At 45.2% G+C, this 25,229-nt stretch overlaps 2 protein-coding genes across 3 annotated transcripts in view; both read left to right on the top strand.

The window, feature by feature from the left end:
- Positions 1-15,180: 15,180 nt before the first annotated feature.
- On the top strand, positions 15,181-18,137 carry LOC116984569. Its single transcript, XM_033038767.1, has 2 exons — positions 15,181-15,291; positions 16,475-18,137. Exons 1-2 carry the CDS (start codon positions 15,196-15,198, stop codon positions 17,000-17,002), a joined length of 624 nt encoding a protein of 207 aa, XP_032894658.1. The 5' UTR covers positions 15,181-15,195; the 3' UTR covers positions 17,003-18,137.
- Positions 18,138-19,021: 884 nt separating this feature from the next.
- prrg4 (proline rich and Gla domain 4) overlaps positions 19,022-25,229 on the top strand; it is a 42,401-nt gene continuing 36,193 nt past the window's right edge. The window contains exon 1 of one of the 2 annotated variants that reach the window (XM_033038766.1): positions 19,022-19,154. In XM_033038766.1, the coding sequence (XP_032894657.1) occupies positions 19,102-19,154 (53 nt within the window). In that variant the 5' untranslated portion in view covers positions 19,022-19,101. The remainder of the gene's footprint in view (positions 19,155-25,229) is intronic. The other variant, XM_033038764.1, reaches the window with a different exon arrangement.

The following is a 25,229-nucleotide window of genomic DNA, read 5'->3' as shown; positions in this document are numbered from 1 at the left end:
ACTCCTGCTATAAATATAACCAGGTTTTTCTTTTCTTTCCATATACTCTTTTCTTTTTCTTTTATTGTTTCCATTATGCCCATATCTTGCTCCCTCCTGATCCTTCTTTCATTCATCTGTTTTGTAGGGTCAGCCTTTTTTGCTGCCTCTGCATAGGAGACCTTTTCCTTCACTCTTATGTTTTGTACTTCAGCTTCACGTTTCATCACCTCACAGCCCCAGTAAGCCACACTATGCTCTCCTCCACAATTACAGCACTTTGGTCTGACCCCCTCTCCACACTGACCATATTCATGGTCCCCACTACACCTTGTGCATTTCCTCGCCCCCTTGCACATTTTAGCTATATGCCCAAATTTCTGACATTTGAAGCACCTCATTGGTTTGGGTATGTTCTCTTACACTATATCGCATGAATCCAAAATGGACCACTTTTGGAAGGGATTCTGTCTTGAATTCAAGCAGGACTGACTCAGTTTCCTCTTTCTTTGCTCCTTTGGTGATTCTTTTGGCATTCATAATTAATTCACATCTCTTTCTGAGTTCCTGAACCAGTTCACTCATATTGACTTTGAGAGGGATTCCATAGATAACCCCTTTACACCCTGCCCTCCTCCGTTCTCCCACTCTCACTACTTTGATTATTTTGATTTTGTCAATCTTGTTCATTTTCATCGCCTTTTCAACTTGAGCCTCACTGTTGCACCCTATTACCATGTTTCCATCTTCCAGCACTCTTGCATACTTTACTTCCCCAACCTGGGCTCTGATTATTTTTGTCAGCTTCATTGGCTCTATCTTCTTTACTCCTCCTTCTCCTTCAAACCTCACCACTACATTTAACGAAATTTCCTTTTCTGGTTCCTTGTCTTCACTCTCCGATCCACCAATATTGCTTTTCCTTCTTTTACGGCTGCTCTTCCTGGGACTACCCCGTGTTCCCACGGTTTCCCATTCCTTCTCAACATTTCCTTCATTATCCTCTCCTCCACTGGCCTCCATACCACTAGACCCACTCTCTCCTGTCATTTTGTAACAGCAGGGAATATTGGCAGAGCACCGTTTACCGGACCTATACAGGCCGTCGGCCGATACCCCAATACAATATCTCCCTACTATTACTACTCAGTGTCTCCTCTCTCTCCCAACCTCCGGACCGGCACGGTCCCTCCCTGCAGCTGCACTCAATCGACAGCCAAACTCCGTGAGCGGCCGTCAACTCTGCGTATAATCAGGAAGTCTCCTCAATTGCCTCCACTCTCACCCCACCTCTCTGCCAACCCGGAGTTATAATTAATAATCATTCTAATTGGCTAGCATGCAATAGCCAATCTACAGCTGGGAACCTGGGGCTCACCAAAATTGTTCCCAATTGGGCCCCACACCTCCTAAGGTCAGCCCTGCTCACCATGGCAACTTAAATGTGGCTAAAATACACATCACCCATTCCAGGGTACACAAAAATACTCAGCGGGTGAAGCAGCATCTATGGGGCGATGGAAATAGGCAACATTTCGGGCCGAACCCCTTCTTCAGACTGATGGGGGATGGGGGGAGAGAAGAAAGGAAAAAGGAGGAGGATGAGCCCGAGGGCTGAGGAAGGGGAGGAGACAGCAAGACACCCATTCCAATTGTTTTAGCCCAGGGTCAACTGGTCCTGACGGGATGAGTGAGGAAGGATGAGGGAAAAGAGCACGAGGCTAGTGATATTCCTGGAAGTTTCATCACAAATCCGAGTAACTCCCATTACATTATATCCAGCGTTATCAATAACGTGAAGGGGCTTCTTTTCTTCGAGGACTATAGCAGTTAATAGATTAAATACTAATTTCGAGAAATTCCTGAAGAGTTGGCAACCACGTACCGGGTCGTCGTTCGATTGTGTGTAAAGAGGTGATTAGCTGAGGAGAACCCGGCCAACCCAATCCATGTATTTAACTAAACGAGCTTCGGCCTCCCCGCTCATCTTTGCTCCTACCTGCTCTCCACCGTCGCCGCCGCGGCTCGAGCTCGGTTGGCGGGTAAAGGCGGAAAGCAGCTCGTGCGGCGGGCTGGGGAATAGGGCGCCTTCCCTGGAGCTGTGCATGACGGGATAACACGGGTGCCATTATGGGCCGCTTGAACATCCACCGGCAGCGCGAATAGGATAGAAAAGTAAGATTGAGATGGGAGAGTGTGTTGGAAGGAACTGCAGATGCTGGTTTACACCGAAGGTCGACACACAAAAAAACAGGAGTAACTCAGCAGGTCAGACAACATCTCTGGACGTTTCGGGTGGAGACCCTTTTACAAAACGTTCAGCAGGTCAGAATTGTTTCGTCCCAGTATGTTCAGTTTTTACGAAACGATATAAATGTATTTATCCCAGGAGGGAAATTGATCAGATTTCTATCATTTAAATTAAATTAAATTAAATTTCTTTATTTATATAGCACATTTTTAGTCAACTTGCATTGACCCCAAAGTGCTTCACATAATTACATTCACACACACAGGCAAAGGTGGGTGAAGTGTCTTGCCCAAGGACACACACAGGCAAAGGTGGGTGAAGTGTCTTGCCCAAGGACACAACGACAGTATGCACTCCAAGCAGGATTCGAACCAGCTACCTTCCGGTTGCCAGCCAAACACTTAGCCCATTGCGCCATCTGTCGTGCCTGCATTTGCAGTATTTTGTCTTAAGATTTTTGAAAGGATATGGTTTGGAAGTTTGTAATTTGTTTCTCTGGTGCAATCGGATAGCTCCTCCAAAATCCATGAACTTTGTTATCAAGAAAGGGCAGCAGACGTCCGAGGTTATGGGGAGAAGGAAGGAGAATGGGGTTAGGAGGGAGAGATTGATCAGCCATGATTAAATGCTGTTGACGATGGGCCGAATGGTCTAATTCTGCTCCTATCACGCGATCTTATGACGCATTTGATACCAACACATTTAATTATTTATAATTGTTTGGTCTAAATCCTGAAACTTTCCATGCAACAACAATGTAGGAATATCTTCAACAGAAGGACTGTAACCGTTCAGGAAGAAGGTGCACTAGCACCTTCTAAAGGACAATTGGGGATCAGCCTACCGTGCCTGTGGTTGATGCAGCTGCGGAGCTACTACCTTGCAGCCCATCACTGGAATCAACCCTGTCTGTGCGTTATCTGTCCGTTCTCCGTGACCGCATGCGTTTCTTCTGAGTACTACAGAGTCCGCATTCTAGAGATGTGTTGATTCGCGGTTTATTTGGCTACTGTAAATTGTTCTGTGCAGGTAGGTGGTAAAATCTGAAGTAATTGGTAGGGATATTGGGAAGCGAGCGATAGTTGGGATTAGTGTAGATGGGACACCTTGGTCGGAATGGGCAAGTTTGGCCTGTTTCCATGCTGTATGACTCTGACTGTGATCTGCACTCTGTTTATTTTCTCTTTTTCACTGCCTGACATACTTATGAATAATATGATTTGCCTGGATAGCACACAAAACATTGTTTCCAATGTAACTCAGTACACTTGATAATAATAAACCAATACCACCAAGTTGAGAATGTTCTGCAATATAATTTTGTGGTTCAGTAACATGTAAGAAAAAAAATTGTCAAACTATATGCAACCTATTGGTGAGAAGTCCCTGGTAGACATAATTCTGAGTGATGCTCTACCGAGAGATTTTCAGCGTACTACATCCAGATCCAGAATTGAGTTTGAAATCAGTTATTTGGAGAATATCCCTTTCACCATTATTCTGCATTTAAATGTGTGTGGAAATGTATAATTCACAATACATTTGCCATGAATCAGAGAAAATCCATTCGAGATTTAAGAAATTATTGTTGGCTAATTTTGAACAAACCAAATCAAATCACCTAATAATCCTGTTTGTCATTTTATTGAAGACATTAACCTATTTTACAACATGTAACATGTAAGTGCAGCATCCTTGGGAAGATCTGTTTTCTAAAGCTCTCTAAGGGTTTTAATCTGCCTCGATCTGTTGTAGACAAACAAATAAAGACGGTTTTCTATGTTTTATTTTAAATCCCTTTTATTGTTTTACTATGAAATTAGCTGGATGGCAGAAGGCAAAAGAATAATCCTACTTGCTTGGACTTTATTGCCAGTCCTCAAATCATTGCTTGGTCTACCCCACTGGTTATCAAAACCTTTTGAAATATACAAAGATGTATGTAACCTCTAGAATCATGGTAACACTTGTGATTTGAAATATATTATGATTGTTTAAATAATAGATCAGGTAGGTTAGGCCAATTACATCATAATCAACACATTCTAATTAAAAAGAAATTGCAACGATATATGTTCATACTGTCAGTTGCCAACTTTCAGACCTGTGCTATTTTCGAAACACTGGTCAAGTCTTTTGAACTCGCATGTAACAACTTGTAAGGTGTAAGTATCGTTTAACATGTATTCATATGAAGCTAATTCAATTCCCACTCCTATTGATTTAAAGGAATTATTACTAAAGATCAGTTAAATTTTCAAATATAATTGCATGTGGGAATCCAGTCTCTTGCATTATGGCAAGTATCAACACATTCTTGGGGATCCCATCTATCTATATTACTAAATCTCTGTTCTTGACCGCTTTTGTATTGTATTGTATTGTATTCAAATTTATTGTCATTGTCTCAATTAGAGACAACAAAATGAATTTCCCTTTACAGTCAGTATCATAAAAATAAATAAATAATAAATAATAAAACATTTAAAAAATAAAATAGAATTTTTAAAAAAAAGCACAAACACAGAAAGTCCACGACACAACATAACACAATGGCACCAAGGTGAGGAAGGCACCATAGTCCAACCAGCCTCCCCTCCGATCTTCCCAGATGTTCACCCGTGGTCGGGGCCTTCCGAGCACCCGCAGTCGCCACCCCGGGCTGCCCGATGCTCAGGCCCTCTCGTCGGGCTGATGGAACACCGACGCCGAACCCCGACGGTGAAAATCCTTCTCAGCGGCCCGAACCTCCCAATCAGCCGCCTCCCACCGGAGTCCGCAGCTCCCGAGTCCGCAGGCCGAGCCGGGCAGAGTCGCAGGACCCCACGATGTTTGTCAGCGCTGCCCGCGTTGGGAGCTCCGCGAACCACAGCTCCAGGATGTCGGTGCCGCAGGCCCAGCACTCCGGGCTCCAGACGGCGATCCCCAGTAAGGCATCGCCAGCCCCGTGATGTATCAGCGCTGTCCCGCCGCTGCTGGAGCTCTGGTCGGTCCAGGCAGGAAAGGCCGCGCCAATCCAGTAGGTAGGCCGCTGGGGGGGGGTGAGGACGCGACTCGAATAATAGTCGCGTCCTCGCCAGGAAGTGACTGAAGGACGGTATCCCCCTTACTGTACCCTCTTCCCCCACATTAAAACATTAAAAAAAACATAAAAAACACACTTCAACATAACAAAAAAAACGAAAAAACAAAAAGATACCGCCATCTGTGCTGCGATTTCCGAGAGAACGCCGCCACCTACGGCCGTCATTTTTGGCCACCTCGCTCAGAGCCCCCCTCCGCCGCGTATGTGCCGAGGATTTTTCCCGTCGATGAAAAATGACAGAGATATTAATGTTTTTACAAAATTGCCCATTCTCTCTGCTGCCCCCGCTGGAGGGAGGGGGAGGGACTATAAAACCAGTAAGTGGTGTGCCTCAATCAGTGTCTGCAAGCTGGAGGGCAGTCTGACCTCTGAATGACTGAACAAATGTCTACACAACTGTGAGTAAGCAATGCCTGCAAATGGTTGTTTGGGGTGGATTGGGTTGAAGTAAAAAGGCGCTCTCTCTCTCTCTCCTCCTCTCTCTCCCCACATCTCTCTCTCCCTATCCCTCTCTCTTTCTCTCTCTCTCTCTCTCCCCCCCCTGTCTCTCTTCCTTTCTCTCTCTCTCTCTCCCCACAACTCTCCCCATCCCCCCTCTCCTCTCCCCCTCTCCTCTCCCCATCCCCCCCTCTCCTCACCCCATCCCCCTCTCCTCTCCCCATCCCCCTCTTCTCTCCCCATCCCCCTCTCCTCTCCCCAACCCCCTCTCCTCTCCCCATCCCCCCTCCTCTCCCATCCCCCCCTCCTACCCCCATCCCCCCCTCCTCTCCCCATCCCCCCCTCCTCTCCCCATCCCCCCCTCTCCTCTCCCCATCCCCCCCTCTCCTCTCCCCACCTCCCCTCTCCTCTCCCCACCCCCCTCTCCTCTCCCCATCCCCCTCCCCTCTCCCCATCCCCCTCTCCTCTCCCCACCCCCCTCTCCTCTCCCCATCCCCCTCTCCTCTCCCCACCCCCCTCTCCTCTCCCCATCCCCCTCTCCTCTCCCCATCCCCCTCTCCCCTCCTCCCTCCCCCCCCTCTCCCCTCCCCCCCTCTCCTCTCCTCTCCCCCCCTTTCCTCTCCCCCCCTCTCCTCTCCCCCCCCTCTCCTCTCCCCCCCTCTCCTCTCCCCCCTCTCCTCTCCCCCCCTCTCCTCTCCCACCCATCTCCCCTCTTTTTCTCCCCCTCCCCTCCATCCCCCCCTCTCCTCCCCCCCTCCCTCTCCTCTCCTCTCCCCCCTCCTCTCCCCCCCCCCTCTCCCCACCCCCCTCTACTCTCCCCATCCCCCCTCTCCTCTCCCCATCCCCCCCTCTCCTCTCCCCATCCCCCTCTCCCTCTCCCCATCCCCCTCTCCTCTCCCATCCCCCTCTCCTCTCCCCAGCCCCCTCTCCTCTCCCCATCCCCCTCTCCCCTCCCCCCTCTCCCCTCCCCCCTCGCCGCTCCCCCCCTCTCCTCTCCTCTCCCCCCCTTTCCTCTCCCCCCCTCGCCTCTCCCCCCTCTCCTCTCCTCTCCCACCCATCTCCCCTCTTTTTCTCCCCCTCCTCCCCTCCACCCCTCCCCCACCGTCCCTCCCCTAAACCCCCCTCCCCTCCACACACCCCTACCCCCTTCCCTCCCTCCCACTCCCTGCTCCCCACCTCATCCCCCTCCCCCCCGGGTCTGTCTCTGCCCCTTCTCTCTCTACCCCCGCCCCCCAGCGAAACGGCCTCCCTCTCCTCTCCTCTCCTCCCCCTCTCCTCTCCCCCCCTCTCCTCTCCCCCCTATCCTCTCCCCCCCCCCTCCTCTCCCCCCCCTCTCCTCCCCCCCCCTCTCCTCTCCCCCCATCTCCCCTCTTTTTCTCCCCCTCCATCCCCTCCCCCACCGTCCCTCCCCTAAACCCCCCTCCCCTCCACACACCCCTACCCCTTTCCCTCCCTCCCACTCCCTGCTCCTCACCTCATCCCCCTCCCCCCTCTCCCCCCCCGTGTCTCTGTCTCTGCCCCTTCTCTCTCTACCCCCGCCCCCCAGCGAAACGGCCTCCCTCTCCTCCCCCTCCTCTCCACACCCCCCCCTCTCCTCTCCCCCCTCCCCCCCCTCTGTCTCTGCCCCTTCTCTCTCTACCCCCCGCCCCCCAGCGAAACGGCCTCCCTCTCCTCCCCCCTCTCCTCTCCCCCTCCCCTCCCCCGCCCTCCCCCCCCCCCTCCCCTCTCCCCCCTCTCCTCTCCCCCTCTCCTCTCCCCCCCCCCTCCTCTCCCCCTCTCCTCTCCCCCCCTCTGTCTCTGCCCCTTCTCTCTCTACAACCCGCCCCCCAGCGAAACGGCCTCCCTCTCCTCCCCCCCTCTCCTCTCCCCCTCTCCCCCCCCCCCCTCCTCTCCTCTCCCCCCCTCTCCTCTCCCCTCTCCTCTCCCCTCCCTCCTCTCCCCCCCTCTCCTCTCCCCCCTCTCCTCTCCCCCCTCTCCTCTCCCCCTCTCCTCTCCTCTCCCCCCCTCTCCTCTCCTCTCCCCCCCCCCTCCTCACCTCTCCCCCCTCTCCTCTCCCCCCGTATCTCCCCCTCCTCCCCTCCATCCCCTCCCCCACCGTCCCTCCCCTAAACCCCCCTCCCCTCCACACACCCCTACCCCCTTCCCTCCACCCTCCCCTCCACCCTCCCTCCCACTCCCTGCTCCCCACCTCATCCCCCTCCCCCCTCTCCCCCCCTCCCCGTGTCTCTGTCTCTCTCTCTGTCTCTGCCCCTTCTCTCTCTACCCCCGCCCCCCAGCGAAACGGCCGATTCGGAAACTCCAAGCCACTCAGAGTGTTCTTCCGTTCCGACGTCAGAGTTCCACCATCCTGGCGACAGGGCCTGAACATCGGGCCGCCCGTTGCGGCGACTTTGGAGGGCTCAAAGGCCCCGACCACGGGTGAACAAAGAGGAAGATGACTGAACTTTATTGCCTTTCCTCACAGTGGGAACGTTGATTCTGCTGTGGTGGATGTTTATGTTGAACTCTATCGTGTATTGTGTTATGTTTATTTGTATGGCTGTATGGTAACTCAAATCTCACTGTACCAATTGGTGCATGTGACAATAAATGTAACTTGACTTGACTTGGAATGGTGCCAGATTAGGGGAGGAACAAGAACTGTTCTACATCGCCAACAAAAAGGCAGGCGTAGCTAGGCCGCATGCAAGTGTTGTGATGGTGGCTGAGAGATTGTCCAGAGCAGAGACAGTAATTCTCTGTTCTTCAAAATAGCATGATGGGATACACATAACCTCTATGAATAAAGTCATGCCATTAATTTAATGTTACCTAAAGGACATCCCCAGCTAAAATTCCGATCGATTTCGATATTTTCTTAAGATGCTTAAACTCACAATCATCTAACTAAGGGGCAAAAGTGTTATGAACGGAGCTGGGGCTGATAGAAAGGATATGTCTAATATTTTCTGTGACATTTTAAGTAGTAATTGGCTTAATGTAGTCATAAAATCTGAACTTTTTTTCTGTGATGATGAGTAAAGATATTCACATTTTGCATTGAAAATCAGGAAATGGTTTTAATGTCGTGTGGAATTAGCTCTCGCGGCTGACACAGAAAACTGGTTTTTTTTTAAATCATTTTAATTGGGTAAAATTAGTTTTTAAGTCATTCATGTCCAGCAGATTCACATCTGTTAAAATCGGCTACATTCTTGTCTCTGCTCCCTGTTGCCACCTGCCATTCTTTGTTTTATGTCTCTTTTCAGTAAATGTCATTCAATTTCCTGCATGGTCAGTGGAGAACAGCAAGCCCATTATTGTCACGGTATTTGAGAGAAATATATTTCCTATCATGGGACTTCAAGACATCATGTGCAGCTTTTATTGGTTCCGTTCGTGCAATATATCCCGATTGTGATGTTTTCTGGCAGCACACTAATAATAGGCATACGTGCAGCAGTAACCCCTCAGTTGTTAGTTTTTCTGTATTCATAATAATAAAACACCTGTGTTTCTATGGCCCCATTCACATACTCGGTAGATCCCAAAGTGCTTAACAGCCAGAGGAATAGTTTTAGCAGAGCAGTCAACACATACAGCAGTCTTATCAATTTGACAGCTGTGGTTCTGTAGGTAATTCGTGTACATCTGAGTTGGATAGTTATGGTTCTATTGCCTCCCCGGTGCACAAAACTCCAATGCAGTATTGCAGGACTATTATATTGTTGAAGATGCGTTCTTTTGAACCTGACATTAAGCCAAGGTCTCACATTAAAGGGAAAGTAAATTGCAGCTTTATAGGACTTTGATTAGGCCATACTAATAGGAGTATTGTGTGCAATTCTAATTGTCCCATTACAGGAAAGATGTGGAGGCTTTGGAGAGTGTAGAAGACATTTACCAGATTATTGCCTGGATGAGAAGGTGTTAGCTGTAAAGAGAGGTTGGACCAACTTGGATTGTTTCTGTGAAGCATCCAAGGCTAAGGGGAGGCCTAACAGAAGTACATAGAATTTTGAGAGGCAGACAGGGTGGTCAGTCAGAACCCTTTTCCAAGGGTGGAAATATCATAAACTAGATAGGCATAAGTGAGACGGATAAAGTTTAAGGGAGATGTGCGGGTACGTTATTTTTAATACACTAAGTAGGACCCGTTGAGTCCCTGTCACACAGGAGGCTTGGTCCCCCAACGCAATATTCCACCACTCACCCATAGCCTCCAACTGCACAGGCGCAGCTCATTTCCCCTAATCCCTCGCACTCTACCCCTCCTCTTCACCCTCACTCTTCTTTCCCTTCTCCTCCTCCCCTTCCCAAATCCCTCCCTCACCGCTCTCTCCCTCTCCTTTCCCCTACCTTCATGCACTCCTTCCCTTCATAACTCCTCTCCCCTCCCTACCCACCTCCTATCTCTCTATCCCTCACCTCCCCTATCCCTCACCTCCCCCGCTGCCCTCTTCTCCCTATATTCTCCACTCCCTAACTCCCCCACCCCCCCCTCCTCTACTGCTCCCCCATCCTCCCCAACCTCACCTCTCTCTTCTTTTTCATCTCCTCCCACCCCCCCCCAATCCCTCCCTCACCTCTTATTTCCCTTACCCTCAGTCCCTCCCTCCCTCCATACCTCTCCCTTCCCTACTGCCCTCCTCTCCCTCTATCCCCTCTCCTCCACCACTCTCCCTCCCCAAGATCTCAAGGTTGCCGCTCCTCACCCTTCTCGCTTGTCCCGGAGGAGGAGCAGCCATCGCCGCTGGTCCTCGGCTCGGCCCAGCCTGGAAGCACCAGCGGTTACGACCGCACCGGCTTGTGGGCGAAAATTGTGTCCGGTTGGAGACCTCCGCCGGCCATCCTCCGCTTCAGTAAAGACGCCATGGCGCAGGAAGGGACAGACCGTCCCGGGGAGTGACAGAAGAAGCGACCAATCCGCACGGCACTGACTGGCAGGAGAGGAGATCAATCTGCGCACGATGCGTTTTTTACGATTTTTAAACCTTGCTGTTACAACATGCTACTGATCGGAACGAACTTGGTGCACTCGCAGCACAGGAAGGACAGTGAGTGAGCTGACGAAAAATCGTGGCGCTATCGTGTACTGTTTTTTGCCCAAATAGAAAAAACGCGCAAACCAGAAGAGCACAAGATCAGAGTTTTAGTTATGTATTCCCCAACGCAGCCGTTCCCTACCCGTAGCCCCCACGGGAGACGTGGTCCTCCAACTCAAGCGGCTCAGGAATGAGCAGTGCGGCTGGTTTTAAATGGCGTCTTTGAGGCGAGATGCGGGCGCCAGCAGCCGTTATGGTCGCTGGCCAGCAGGAGGCGACAAAATGAGTGAGTGTGGGGGAGGGAGGGGGGAAGGATTTAATGAAAAATGTGGACATAAACATAACGAAATCTAATGAGGAGTGGATAGTTGGAATGAAAAGTGAAATGTCTACCGAAATGGCTGCTTCTATGGGTGAGAAGCCATTTTTTTTTTGAAGTATTGGGGGGTGGGGGGGAGAAGGATTTGATTAAAAAGGTGTACTTAAACACGACGAAATCTAATGAGGAGCGGATACTTAGAAAGAAAAGTGAAATCTCTACCGAAATGGAAAAGATCTCGGCGATTGTGCGTCTGGATTCGGCGTGGCAAGGAATCAAAGGAAGAAATGCAGCCGGCAGCCGTACATGTAAATGGATCCATTCCGATTGGACATCTGCGAGCATCGGCCATTCCGATTGGACATCTGCGAGCATCGGCCATTCCGATTGGACATCTGCGAGTATTGGGCATTGTGACATCACACGATGGAACGAATCGAAAGGCAGAAAGGCAGCCGGACAGCAGGCGGCAGCCACAGAGTTTTATATAATAATAGATAGATTGTTGGGTGCTTGAAATGCGCTGCCAGGTTTGGTGGTAAAGGCAGGTATGATAGTGGCATTTAATTGGCCTTTGGATAGGCACGTGGATATGTTGGGAATGGAGGAATATCAATCACTTGCAAGCAAAGGAGATTAGTTTATCTTGGCATCCTGTTTGGTGAGCCGTAGGACTGGTTCCTGTGCTGTACCATTCTAATGTAAAGGTAAGATGGGATTGGCAATGCAAAAGGTTCATTGGCGCTCTCTCAAAGAACAGGGGAGTTATCTTCCGTGCCTTGGTTAATATTTAATTCTCTACATTCATAAATAAAAAAGTATCTGATCCTAATCCCATTCCAAGAGTTTATCATGCACAAATTGATTGCTATAATGTACATGTTTCTTGGAGTACAACACTGACTACAGCTTCAAACTCTTAATGATCAGTATAGTGATTTAAAGTAATATGAAAACCACAGTGTAATTGTAGTATAACCTGTGTAGGAAAGAACTGCAGATGCTGGTTTAAATCGAAGGTAGACATAAAATGCTGGAGTAACTCAACAGGACAGGCAGCATCTCTGGAGAGAAGGAATGGGTGACGTTTTGGGTTGAGATGCTGTTTAAAGGGCCATCAATAATACATGTGTCCAAGAAGAGCAAGGTGATATGCCTCAATGACTACGGACCGGTGGCACTACTGTCCGTGGTGATGAAGTGCTTGCCGTTGCCGCCGCAGAAAGCCGGATGTTGCCGCCGCAGAAAGCCGGAACGCCGTCTCCGTTCCGAGACGGCCCGCCACAGCATCAGCTCCGGGCAGCTGCCCCAGCTCCGGGCCGCCGCCCCAGCTCCGGGTCCCGCAGTCTCCGCTGCCCCAGCCGCCCCAGCTCCAGGCCGCTGCCCCAGCTCCGGGACCCAAATATTTGTCCTATTTGAACAGCTTCTTCCCAACAACTGTTCAGCTCAACAAACACCAACTGAACTACAAACTGTCTTGGCAGCACTAAGGATTTTGAGCTTTTGGTTTGCACTATTTTTTTTGGTTAATTTATTTAACTTTTTTCTTTTATTGTGTTATCTATGACAAGTGTCAACAAACCCGTTATGCTGCTGCAGGTAAAAAATTAATTGTTCCGTTTTGGTACATATGCGATGAAACACTGGACCGTTCTATGTTCTCGTTGGAGAGTGCTGAATGTATGGAATTCATTGCCACAGATGGCTGTGGAGGCCAAGTCTGGATATTTTTAAAGCAGAGATTGACAGGTTCTTATTTAGTAAAGGTGTCAAAGGTTATGGCGAGAAGGCAGGAGGGAATGGGTTTAGAGGAAATGATAGATCAGCCATGGTTGAATAGCGGAGCAGACTCCATGGGTCGAATGGCCTAATTTTAAACATATGTCTTATGAACTTACGCTGAGCACAGAATCAACTGCCCCTTTTCCTATATTAGAACAGCATCAACAAGGTATTTTTTTCCACAGATGCTGCCTGTGTTGCGTTTCCACCTGTTTCAGGTCTGTTTCAGATTACAACCCAGCAGTACCAATATTAATTTCTCTGACTTCAAATGGTTTCCCTCTCTTTCCCCTTGGTTTCCCTCTCTCTTCGCCCCTCCCCAACCTTAGTTCTCCAACTAGTTTCACTATCCTCCTGACTAATTTTACTGATTGTTTGCCTCGTTGTCATCTATCTCCTCGGGCAACGGTGACCCATTCTACATTTCTGGATCTGGATGTAGTACGCTGAAAAGCTCTAGGTAGAGCATAACTCGGCACTGGACAAATGTTATCAAGCCTACAGACCTGTTCGTCTTTGGAGTGTGGTAGGAAACCGAAGATCTCGGAGAAAACCCAACCAGATCACGGGGAGAATGTACACAACTCCAAACAGACAGCACCCGTAGTCGGGATTGAACCCGGGTCTCCGGCACTGCATTTTGCTGTAAGGCAGCAACTCTCCAACCGTGACTGCCCTTGATGATTTCCTTGATCATCGCCTGCTTTGTCTGTGTAGGTCACTGGAGCGTAGATCCGCACTCACGTGACCGCAAAATTTAACTGGAGTACATGCGTCACTTCCAGTACATGTTAGTGAATGGGAAAACACGCACTTTCACACCCGTTAAAAACATCGAAACCAGACAGTTTTTGAGCTGCAATTTACTGTGCCAGTCGGGGTGACCGTGAGGCACAGCTACCTAAATTTACAGTCCAAAAGAAAGATAGAAACTAAGGTAAATTCAAGAGGGAGCTGAAGGTGCAAAAACAGCGGAAGTGCTTAGCGGACATTTGCCGTGGAGATTTAAAGATCGAAAATATCGGGAATTATCGCGTTTGCTCACTGCATTTCATCAAAAGTAAGGCATTATTGACTTTTTATCTTTATTCATTTGTTATATGAAAAGTTTTAAAAGTGAAAAATCCGTCAGTAAAATTGCAAAATCGCCCATGGTTCTCAGGTGGATTTTAATATGCAAAATGAAAATGTTTCTGAAGCTCCATTTACCATTTAAATAATCGTAAACTATCAATGCTTGAAATAAATTTTACTTGCAAGCTAAGGAATGGGATAATTGTCAGCTGTTAGTTGGACAAAATTAGGACATTTTATTATTTGCCAAAATATATTTCTCAATGTTTCTTGTTTAAAGCCTGCACAATCACCCAAACTACTTATTTATTTATTTATCATCTAATAACAGACAAGCCTGCAGCATGGAATGATGTCAACAATCCTGATTGGGCACCCACTATGAGCAGGATAGACAATGTGCACAAGAACGCCATGCACGTGCAACAAGAAGAGAGTATTAAAGCAGATTTGGTTGCAGCTCAAGCATCTATAGCTCTGCAAGTTGATGCTGAACTTCATTTTGCATGTTAAAACCCACCTGAGAACCATGGGCGATTTTGCAATTTTACTGAAGGATTTCTAACTTTTAATACTTTTCATCTAACAAATGAATAAAGATAACAAAGCCAATAATGCCTTACTTTTGATGAAATGCAGTGAGCAAACGCGATAATTCCCGATATTTTCGATCTTTATATCTCCACGGCAAATGTCCGCTAAGCACTTCCGCTGTTTTTGCATCTTCAGCTCCCTCTTGAATTTACCTTAGTGTCTATCTTTCTTTTGGACTGTGAATTTAGGTAGCTGTGCCTCACGGTCACCCCGACTGGCACAGTAAATTGCAGCTCAAAAACTGGCCGGTTTCGATGTTTTTAACGGGTGTGAAAGTGCGTGTTTTCCCATCCACTAACATGTACCGGAAGTGACGCATGTACACGTTAAATTTTGCGGAACTACGCTCCAGTGACCTTTCGTGAAATCACCCTATACACCGAAGATAGAAACACAGTGCTGGATTAACTCAGTGGGGACAGGCAGCTCTGGAGAGAAGGAATGGGTGACGTTTCAAACTGGTGATCTGTCATTTTCACACTTCTCTGAAGAAGGGACTCGACCCGAAACGTCACCCATTCCTTCTCTCCAGAGATGCTGCCTGCCCCGCTGAGTTACTGCAGCATCTTGTGTCAATCTTCGTTTGAAACCAGAATCTGTTCCTTCCTACACAATAACTGGATGGGGTGGGGGATTGTTTTTCTTCCGCATGGTTCCGCTACTGCGCACGCGTAGCTCGCTAACTGGCCCCGGCACGGCCCGGCCCGGCCGCCGGAGAGACAAACTCGAGCTCAGATCGGGGAAGGTAGGTTTGGGCTGCAGCGGCCGTCAGCCAAAATAAAACCGTGTCCTCCAGCCGTTCCCACCCACTGGAGGCGAGGAGAGGGGGGAGACCAGGGTGGCAGGTCGACGGGACCTGACCGACATCTGTCGGCCGGAGAGCCGACTGCCTCGGGTGGGCTGGTGTGCGCGGGCGCCCGCGCGGCTCCCGAGTTGTCCGGATGCGTGTGGCGGTTGGACCCGGCCCGCGCGCGCGGCGCGCCCGCACCTCGCGTCTGTCGGGGGCTGAAAGCGGGAAGGGTGCACGCGCAGCGCTCACCTCCTCAGTCGGGTGGCGAGCAAAGATCATAGAGCGGAGCTTTGGTGGCGGGTGCGGCAGCGTGCACGCGCAGTCAGGTGGCGGGTGCGGCCGCGTGCGCGCGCAGTCAGGTGGCGGGTGCGGCCGCGTGCACGCGCATCGCCTCAGTTTATGGCACTATTAACCACCTGTCAGGTAGTGAAGGGGGCGCGCAACGCGCTCACCTTCGTCCTTTTAACCTCGTCCTTTTGGTCTTTGTAGATTCAATTGCAAGAGATTACACAACTACAGTTACATTCCCTGAAATTCAGAATATTATAGGATGATTTGATCAGTTTATAGGATTACAAACACAGGGCAAGAAGAAACTATTTCCATTTTGTTGCAAGTGAGGGGAAATAGCTGATATGAGTGTCAAGTGTGCTTATTTGTCCTATTTGAACAATTTGATTCTTAATTTTTGCAACTTGGATTAGGTAGCACTTCTATGAAAAGGGAGGTAGGATTTTGGAACACTTCCACAGTTAATGCTGTCAATTGAGGATCAAGGGGATCATTCCTGTTCCTAACTGGGCTCAGTCTGACTCTCGGCTATTATTCTTCTGAATTGACCACTAAAAGGGATGAGAGCACAACCGCGGAAAAATTCTGATGCCAGGTGCCTAACCTGCGGTTATTGACTCTCATATAGTGATGTAATTATAATTTAGGAATCAAGTAGGGTGTTGGACTCAACAAATATCTAAGCTACCTATGATGGTTCCTTGTACAAATTAAAATACTTGCACAATAGCTTTGCCTCGGTTGGCAGAGGATTCCTGCTTTGCAGGAAGATTGAAGGGATATACAAAGACGCCTCAATTTCTAACAAAAGTTTCTGAGTGCTTTTTGTTTTGTTAATTTTGTGCAGAATGCGGAAATCATAACCATGGGCACCGAGACCGTTTCTTTGGATATCCCTGGACAACAGACACCTCTAGCATCCATAAATGAACACAAAGTCTCTGAAAAATACAAGTATGGCCACTGGCTGGGGTTTTGGTATGGCTGGTGGCTGAGTTGGTGGGCCGGATTTATCATCGCTTCTGTTCCTGTCAGTTTCTTCTTCAGTTTCCTGGGTCAAAAACTCTGCCATGTAATCTTAACTGTGTTAAGAAAGTTTGGCAGTTGTCCAGTTGGACTGAATTATAAGTTCTCAATTTGTGAGTACTTAATGATTAAAAGAAACAAAGAGGAATTGAGTAATGAAGAAGACTTTTCAGAAGAAACTTCAAGGTGGAGAAACCTCATGCCAGGGATTGTGCTTGGTATAGTTATTGGCGCCGTCCAGATAATAAATTGTGTGATGCGTCACCATGCTATTGGGGCAGCCATTATTGGACTCATTTTTGGATTTGTGTTAATGGTGCCAAATGCTTTTATTTTTAAAATGTTATAATGTCATTTTATATTCAAAAATCTCTGAATCTTTCAATCATTGTATTAAAATAGTTATTTTTAAGCATACAATGATGGAGTGATTTCACTTAATTTTAAACTATTTGATAATCTAGTTTGAAGTGATGTCCTTGCAGGCTTTAGCTGTAGTTTGACATTAGGAGATTAGAAATACAGCATCAAAATTCAGTCCACGCTGACGACAATCACTAGTTCGCATTAGTTCTATGTTATCTTGCATTCTCGTTCACTCCCTACACATTAGGAGTAATTCTACAGAGGCCAATTAACCTACAAACATGCACGTCTTTGGGTTATGGGAGGAAACCGGAACACATGGAGGACACAGGGAGAACGTGCAAACTCCACACAGTCAGCCCCTAGGTCAGAATCTAACCCAGGTCTCTAGTCCTGTGAAACAGTTCTATAAGTATTGAGGTTCTTTGCATGAGATGTCTACCAAATAAGTAGATATTGTTACAGTATCCTTAATAATTATCAAAAATGGTAAGCTATCACATTTAGATTTAAAGATCTGTATTGGTAAAGAAGACAAGTCATTACTGGTCCTAATTAATCTTCCACCAGCAAATGTGAGCAAAATATTTGGTATTTGTATGGAGGATTTACCATAACATTTTACAAATGCATCTTTAGCTAATAAGGCAGAGCCTTTTGTTTAGAAGGCTGTGGTGCTGTAGTGCATGTACACTGTTGTATCAAATGTACATCATCGAGCAAGAAAGTTTAATACAATTGCTTCAAAATGGAATGCACAAATTGTTTCATGAGTCCGTACCAGAAGGATCTCTCCCACTGCTTATCTTTCCAGCACAAAGGGCGTTTCCTGGCAACCAAACCTACATTCTTTGTGAAAGATCCAAGAATTCAGTGCCAAAGACTTTGTGCTTTAAGATGTGATAACAATGTTCAGTACCACAATACTACGGAACCTCTTTTGACCAAGTAATTGCACTAATAAAGAGAAATGATCCATCTGCAATGTGTTGTTGTTCCACACCAGGTAATTGAACAAAATACTCCATCAGAAGCAACAGTGTCAAGTCCTGGACTGGTGTGTTAAGTTAAAAGGCATCTGAGTACAGTAATAAAAAACATTGAAACATAGTAGCTGACATTCGTCTATGTGTGAAGTTTGAATCAAATTCACTGGATAGCATTTATACATTTTCATGATGCGTACTCATTTGCATGTATAACCACGGTTTTCATCTGGGCATCACCAGTAAGGCCAGTATTTACTGCCCATCCTTAACTGGCTTTGAGAAAGTAGTGATAAGATGCTTTTTTGAACTGTGGCAGTCCTTCTGAGCATGCCGTTAGGAAATTAGATACAGGATTTAGATGTGATGATGAAAAATAGGCAGTCCAAGTCGGGTTAATATGTCACATGGAGGGAAACCCACAGATAGGAGTGTTCACATGAACATGCTCCTCTTGTTCTTCTTTATCATGGGCTTTGTGGTTATGGGAGATGCTGTTTGGGCCTTGCAGTGCATATTATAGATGGTACACACTGCAGCCACTGTGTGGCTATGGTGAGGGAGTGAGTTTGCGGGTGGTTGATGGATTGCAAATCAAGTGAGCTGCTTTATCCTGGATGGTGGTATTGATGTTGTTTATATTGTCACCTATACTGAGATACAGTGAAAATCTTTTGTTTGGGTCCTATTCCATAACATCATACCAGAAATTAGTACAATCAAGCTCCACACAAGTACAACAGACAGTGATTGTGGATGATCACAGTGAATGGCAGTGCTGGCTCGAAGGACCGAATGGCCTACTCCTGCACCTATTGTCTATTGTCTAAAGAGAAAAAGAGTGTAGAATATAGTGCAATTACAAAGAAAGTGCAGATAAAAGAATAGTGTAAATTGAGAGATTGGGACTACACTCTAAACTTATGAGAGGACTGTTTAGTAGTCTGATATCAGGAGGAAAGAAGCTGTTCCTGAATCTCATTATGTGTGCTTTCAAGCTTTTGCATCTTCTGACCAACAGGAGAGTGGAGAGGAGGGGATGGAAGACCAGGGTGTCAATGGTCCTTGATTAGGTTGGCTGTTTTCCCAGTGCAACATGAAGAGTAGATGGTATAGAGTTGGAGGATTGTTGATGCTACAGTTATTCAGGTAAGAGTATTCCATCTTCCTCCTGTGCTGTGGTTTGTAGATAATGAAAAGGCCATGGGGTGCCAGTAAGTGAGATAGGATATTCAGCCTCTGACCTCCTCCAAACCTGGAAGAAGTCCATGTTGAAACAGATTAGCATCGGTAGGAATTGCTACAAGCAACGAGAAAGTGCACAAGGAGCTAAACACACCATTGTGTGACTTCCATGAGGTCCCAATAGGGATTAAAAGTGGAAGTGGTGACAATGTAAAGGCAATGTAAAATAAGGAAACGGTGAGGAAAAATAGATGGGATGAATTCAATAGTTTGTTGACTGCTTTGGTTATATTGCATACACCTTGCACCGTAAATGCCAACACATGATTGTCTTGTGCAATGTTCTGACAAATCACGTAGAAAGGTGAATAGCAATAGTTTTGAGGTAATTGAATGGAATATTAGGATGGGGTGCAGTTAAATTATTTTTAAACTTTGTTTCTAGTGATCTGGTGGGTTACAGAATGTTTGCCACAAAGGTCATTCACCCACACAAGATAGTACTTTGATAATTAAAGTGGGCAAAAAGAGCAGATTAGACTTGATCTAGATTCAAAAGAAATGTTTTTTTGTTGTTTTAATAGTTTGATCCAACCAAATGGGGATGAGGATCAGAGCTCGGGTTTTACGGGGAATAAAAGCAGTTGGGTTAAATGTCAGGAGATGTGTCTTTTCACAGAGAATGGTGGGCCTCCAATACAGGCTTCCTTGGTCATCTGTAGGAAGGAACTGCAGATGCTGGTTTAAGCCAAAGATAGACACAAAAAGCTAGAGTAACTCAGCGGGACAGGCAGAGGGGTCTCGACCCAAAAAGTCACCCATTCCGTCTATCCAGAGATGCTGCCTGTCCCGCTGAGTTAATCCAACTTTTTGTGTTTATCTTCCTTGGTCATCTGTTGCAGGCCCTGCTTTGTTCTGGCCTTTTATAATCTCCAGAAGATAGACATGAAAAGCTGGAGTAACTCAACGGGTCAGGCAGCATCTCTGGGGAAAAGGAATAGCTGACATTTCGGGTCAAGACCCTTATTCAGACATCTCCAGTTCATTCCACTCTGCTCTCAGTCTGAAGAAGGGTCCCGACCCGAAATGTCACCCATCCTTTTTCGCCAGGAGTGAAGAAGGGTCTCTACCTGTAACGTCACCATTCCTTCTCTTCAAAGATGCTACCTGTCCCGCTGAGTTACTCCAGCATTTTGTGTCTCTTTTCGGTGTAAACCAGCATCTGCAGTTCCTTCCTACACAACTTTAATGAACTAGCTACACAGCACAGAAAGCTGGAATACTTAAAAGGTCAATGGTTTATTTATTATCATGTGTACAGAAATATAGGGAAAAGCTTGTCCTGCATGCTATCCATCAGATCATGCTATACATGAGTACAATAGATCCTCTTTTGGAACAGCATAGAGAGTGGTCACATTCTGGTACCATTATCTAACTTCCAAGTTACTGAAAAATCTGATCTTGACCCAAGGAGATATGCAGTTTCTTATATTCTCACTTTAAGGCCCAATATCTTGGTGGCACTAGATTGATGAAGTAGGAGTCGGCCTGGCCCAGTGCAATGCCATCGGCTTCTTATACTGCTGTTCCATATAGCTGTCGCAGGCTGCCTTTGACTCACTTGCTTACACGGCTGTTTTTTATTTTTTATTTTTTTTAATTTTTATTAGAAGTACGGTAAGTTACAATAATACACAACACATATGTCTTAATACATTTTTTGTACCGCTTCATTTTTTGAGCTTTAAGAAAAAGATAGAAGTAAAGGAAGTAAGGAAAGTGCGCAAGAATCGTGAAGGTGCAAGAGAGTGTTGAGAAAAGAAAGCCCCTTAGAAAAGAAGTTAGAGAAGGAAGTAAAGAAAGAAAGTAGACCCTAGAAAAGAAGGAAAAAGAAAGGAGAAACAATCGCTCTATTATAACATTAAACTCCGCAGAAAGGGGACTACCAACTGTTTTTGTTGTTTTACCCCCCGTTACCAGATCCTGGTACCATTTATTTATTTATTTATTTTTTAAATTACTATTGCACCTCATGCTTGTAATAGTTCCAAAAACGTAGACCACGTCTTTTGGAATTGGTCTGCTTTACCTGCTAAGAGGAATCTCATCTCTTCCAGATGTAGTGTTTCAAACATATTTGATATCCACATTTTTATTGTTGGTGTGGGCGCATTTTTCCAGAATTTAAGTATGAGCTTTTTTCCCATTATTAGCCCATAATTGAGTAAGTTCTTCTGAAACACGTTTAGTTCAGGGTTACCTTCCGATATTCCAAAAATGATCCATTCTGGTTTTGGTACCAGTTTTACTTTGATTAATTTTGTAAAGATATCAAATATTTCATACCAGAATTTTTGGATTTTTGTACAAAAAACAAAAGAGTGCGCTATGGTAGCTTCTTGACACAGACATTTATCACAGAGGGGTGAGACATTAGGGAAGAGTTTATTTAATTTAGTTTTTGAATAATATAGTCTATGTAATGTTTTGAATTGGATGAGAGTATGTCGTACGTTGATCGAACATTTATGCACCTGTAGTAAGTGATTATCCCAGCTCTCTTTTGAAATTTTTATAGCTAATTCTTGTTCCCAGTCTCTTCTAATTCCATCAGTTGTGGGTATTTCTATGTTTAAGATGATGTTATATAGGTACGATATTAAATTAGCTGATTCCGCCTTTGTCTTCATTGCTTCATCCAGTAAGTCGGTAGGCATATTATGATAGTCTTTTGTATATTTTTTCAGATAATCACGAATTTAAAGATATTTAAAATATTGATTATTTTTCAAATTATATTTCAGTTGTAGTTGTTGAAATGTTAGTAATTTTCCCAATTCATACAGATCTTCGAGCGTTTTGATTCCCATTCTTTCCCATTGTATAAATGATTTGTCTATAATTGATGGTTTAAACGATGGATTATTAACTATTGGTATTAAAAGAGGTAGGTTTCTTAATTTTAGATTCTGTTTTATTTGTTTCCATGTTCTAATTGTGCTATGTATAATTGGATTTTTATTATAATTTTTGTTATTCAAATATATTGGTGAGAGGAGAGTCGCTCCTATATTACACGGAGAGCAGTCCTCTCTTTCCATTACAATCCAGTCCACCTGCTGGGCAGAATTGTCCAGCAGGTGAATCATATTTTTAATATTTACTGCCCAATTATAATACATAAAATTAGGGAGCGCTAGACCCCCCAACTCTTTTCGTTTATTAAGGTGTGCTCTTTGTATTCTATGGGATTTATAATCCCATATAAAATTTGTTATGTCTGAGTCCAATTTTTTGAAAAACTTTTTTGGGAGATATATAGGTATTGATTGAAATAGGTATAGGATTTGTGGCAAAAAGATCATTTTTATAGCGTTTATTCTGCCTATTAGGGACATCGGAAGTGTTTGTCAAAATTTAATCAAATTATTTAGTTTCTTAAGTAAGGGATTATAATTGGCTTTAAACATATCATGGTAGTTTCTAGTAATTTCAATTCCCAAATATTTGAATTTTTCTGTGGCTATTTTAAAGGGGAATTTCCGGAGGTGTGTTGAGTCTTTTGGTTTTATCGACATAATTTCACTTTTGTTCCAATTTATTCTATTTCCTGAGAAGGATCCAAAGTCCTCAATTAAATTTAATATGTTTGGTATACTAATTTGTGGTTTTGTGATGTACATCATCGGCATATAAGGATATTTTGTTATTTGAATATTTTGTATTATAACCATAAATATCCGGGTGTGTACTTATTTTTTCAGCAAGGGGTTCAATTACCAGAGCAAATAACAGCGGTGATAGTGAACATCCTTGTCTATTGCCCTTTGATAGTTCAAATTTCGAGGATAGTATATTATTAGTTAGTATTCTAGCCGTAGGTTTGTTATATAATAGTTTTATCCATGCGATGAAGTTCTCTCCCAATTGGAATTTTTGCAATACTTTAATCATATAATCCCATGCTACTTGATCAAACGCTTTTTCTGCGTCCAGTGAGATGATAGATAACTCTTGGTCATGAGATTTATGTGAGTGCATTATGTTAAGCAAGCGTCTCAAATTATTGAATGAGTGTCTCTTAGGTATAAATCCTGTTTGATCCTCATTTATTAGTCTACTAACATACCTGCTTAGTCTTCTGGCTAGTGTTTTCGCTATTATTTTTTGATCCGTATTTAACAAAGCAATAGCTCTATATGATCCTGGTTCTTCTATATTTTTATCTTTTTTAAGTATTAATGTGATCGTTGATTCTGCTAATGTTTCAGGTAAGCTTTGCTCTTTAAAAGCATATGTATACATTTTCTGTAATCATGGGGTAACTATGTCGTAAAAGGCTTTATAAAATTCATTACTGAATCCGTCTGGTCCTGGTGTTTTTCCATTCTTTAGTGTGTTTATTGTGTCTTCTATCTCCTTAGAAGTAATTTGTGCTTACACGGCTGTTGAAGGGGCTCTGCATCAGCCTCGACCGATTCCACGTCTTGAGATCCCTGCGAACATGCTGTTTCCTTCAGCAGCTGCCCTTCTGCTTCCAACTGTAGGAAGGGAACAGAGTTAATGTTTCAGGACAGAGACCCTTCAGTGACCAACATCACAGCTTTATCTGTTTTTTTTGGATTTACACTTTACAGATATAAAACTCTGTATCTTCTAAAGTAGTTTTTCCTTTGCACAGAAAGGTACTGCACTATTGGCCTTGAGACACAAGTATAAATATTAACCCAGCAGCTGAGGCAATTGCAGTTAATCAACTAAATAAATCCAAAATACAAAGGCAGCAACATTAAAGGTGACCATGAAACTACTAGTTTTTCATAAACTCAATTGGTCACTAATGTTCCTTGGGGGAACAAAATCTAGCCTTGGCTTTGTATCACTGCATGACCTATGTGAAGCCGAACAGACCTCAGAAATGATTAAGCAAACTAATGGTTAAGCAAGCAATACAGAAGGACAATCAGTTTTGGTTTTGCTGCCAAGCAATTACATTTGGCAGTAGCTTTGCTTGTAATAAGTTTGTTAAAGTTCCCCGCTTGATGACAGCAAAATGTCACTGGGACTGGTAATTTCACGGTAAACTTTTATTTTTGAACCGACAAGGAAAATGTACTTTGACAAAACTCACATGAAATGACAAATATTTCAAGATGGAGCCAAACAGAATGGAAACAGGCCATTCTGCCCAACATGTCTATGACCACTATCTGGATGTGTCATCCATTTCCATACAGTCACTGATACGGTACAAGGACTCCACCCCAGAGAGTTGCAAATATAAAATATAAAAATATTTGGCTGCCATCGTGTCAGAAAATAAGTCAGAGTTAAAAGTACAAGCAAGCCTCCTCTTAGCCCTTCCTGTTTATCGCTCAATTCCATTCTCTCTCTCGTAAGTTTATCTAGATTTCGCTGAAAGTCATCTTGAAAGGCAATTTGCTGCAACCACTTCCTGTGGTAGTGAGTATCACATACTTTTGTAATGTGGTTTTGTCTGAATCATTAGTGGAGTTATCTGTGACTATTCGACATTTTATGCTCCCCAGTTACACTGTTCCCCATAAGTGTGAACATTTCTCCCACAGCTAACCTATCAAAACCACAAAATGCTGGAACACACAGCAAGTCGTGCAGCTTCTGTGGAAAGGGAAATGGAGTTCACATTTCAGGCTGAAGACCCAAAACATTGTTTCTTGTTTCTCTTTCCGCAGCCGTTGCTTGACCTGCTGAGCTTTTTCAGCATTTCCGTTTTTTGTAAAACACATTAATATTGGGGAGGAGTCATAAATACCCTAAAAAACAATTTTCCTATCAGGCAGAAGATACAAAAACTAGAAAGCTTCTTCCTCTGTTATCAGACGTTTGAATGGACCTCCCATAAGCTAGTGCATAGTCCCGATCTCCCAACCTACTTCATTGTGAACCTTGGACTTTTTCCCTGTTACTGTAACACTATAATGCTGTAACACTATACTTTGGTACTTTTCTCTTTGCACTTCCTGTTGAACTTGTGTACTCCTTGATAGTACTCAT

This window comes from Amblyraja radiata, chromosome 20, assembly GCF_010909765.2.
Source record: "Amblyraja radiata isolate CabotCenter1 chromosome 20, sAmbRad1.1.pri, whole genome shotgun sequence".
In the NCBI taxonomy this organism is placed as follows: Eukaryota; Metazoa; Chordata; class Chondrichthyes; order Rajiformes; family Rajidae; genus Amblyraja; species Amblyraja radiata.
The sequence above is the reverse complement of the archived record's forward strand: the minus strand, read 5'-3'. Positions and strand labels throughout refer to the sequence as shown.

What these genes read in the sequence shown, in the direction of transcription:
- LOC116984569 (XM_033038767.1), top strand. Translation starts at nt 15,196, where the DNA reads ATGGTTCCGCTACTGCGCACGCGTAGCTCGCTAACTGGCCCCGGCACG. An exon ending in TCGAGCTCAGATCGGGGAAG is followed by an intron (nt 15,292 to 16,474) that starts GTAGGTTTGGGC and finishes AATTTTGTGCAG; the next exon opens with AATGCGGAAATCATAACCAT.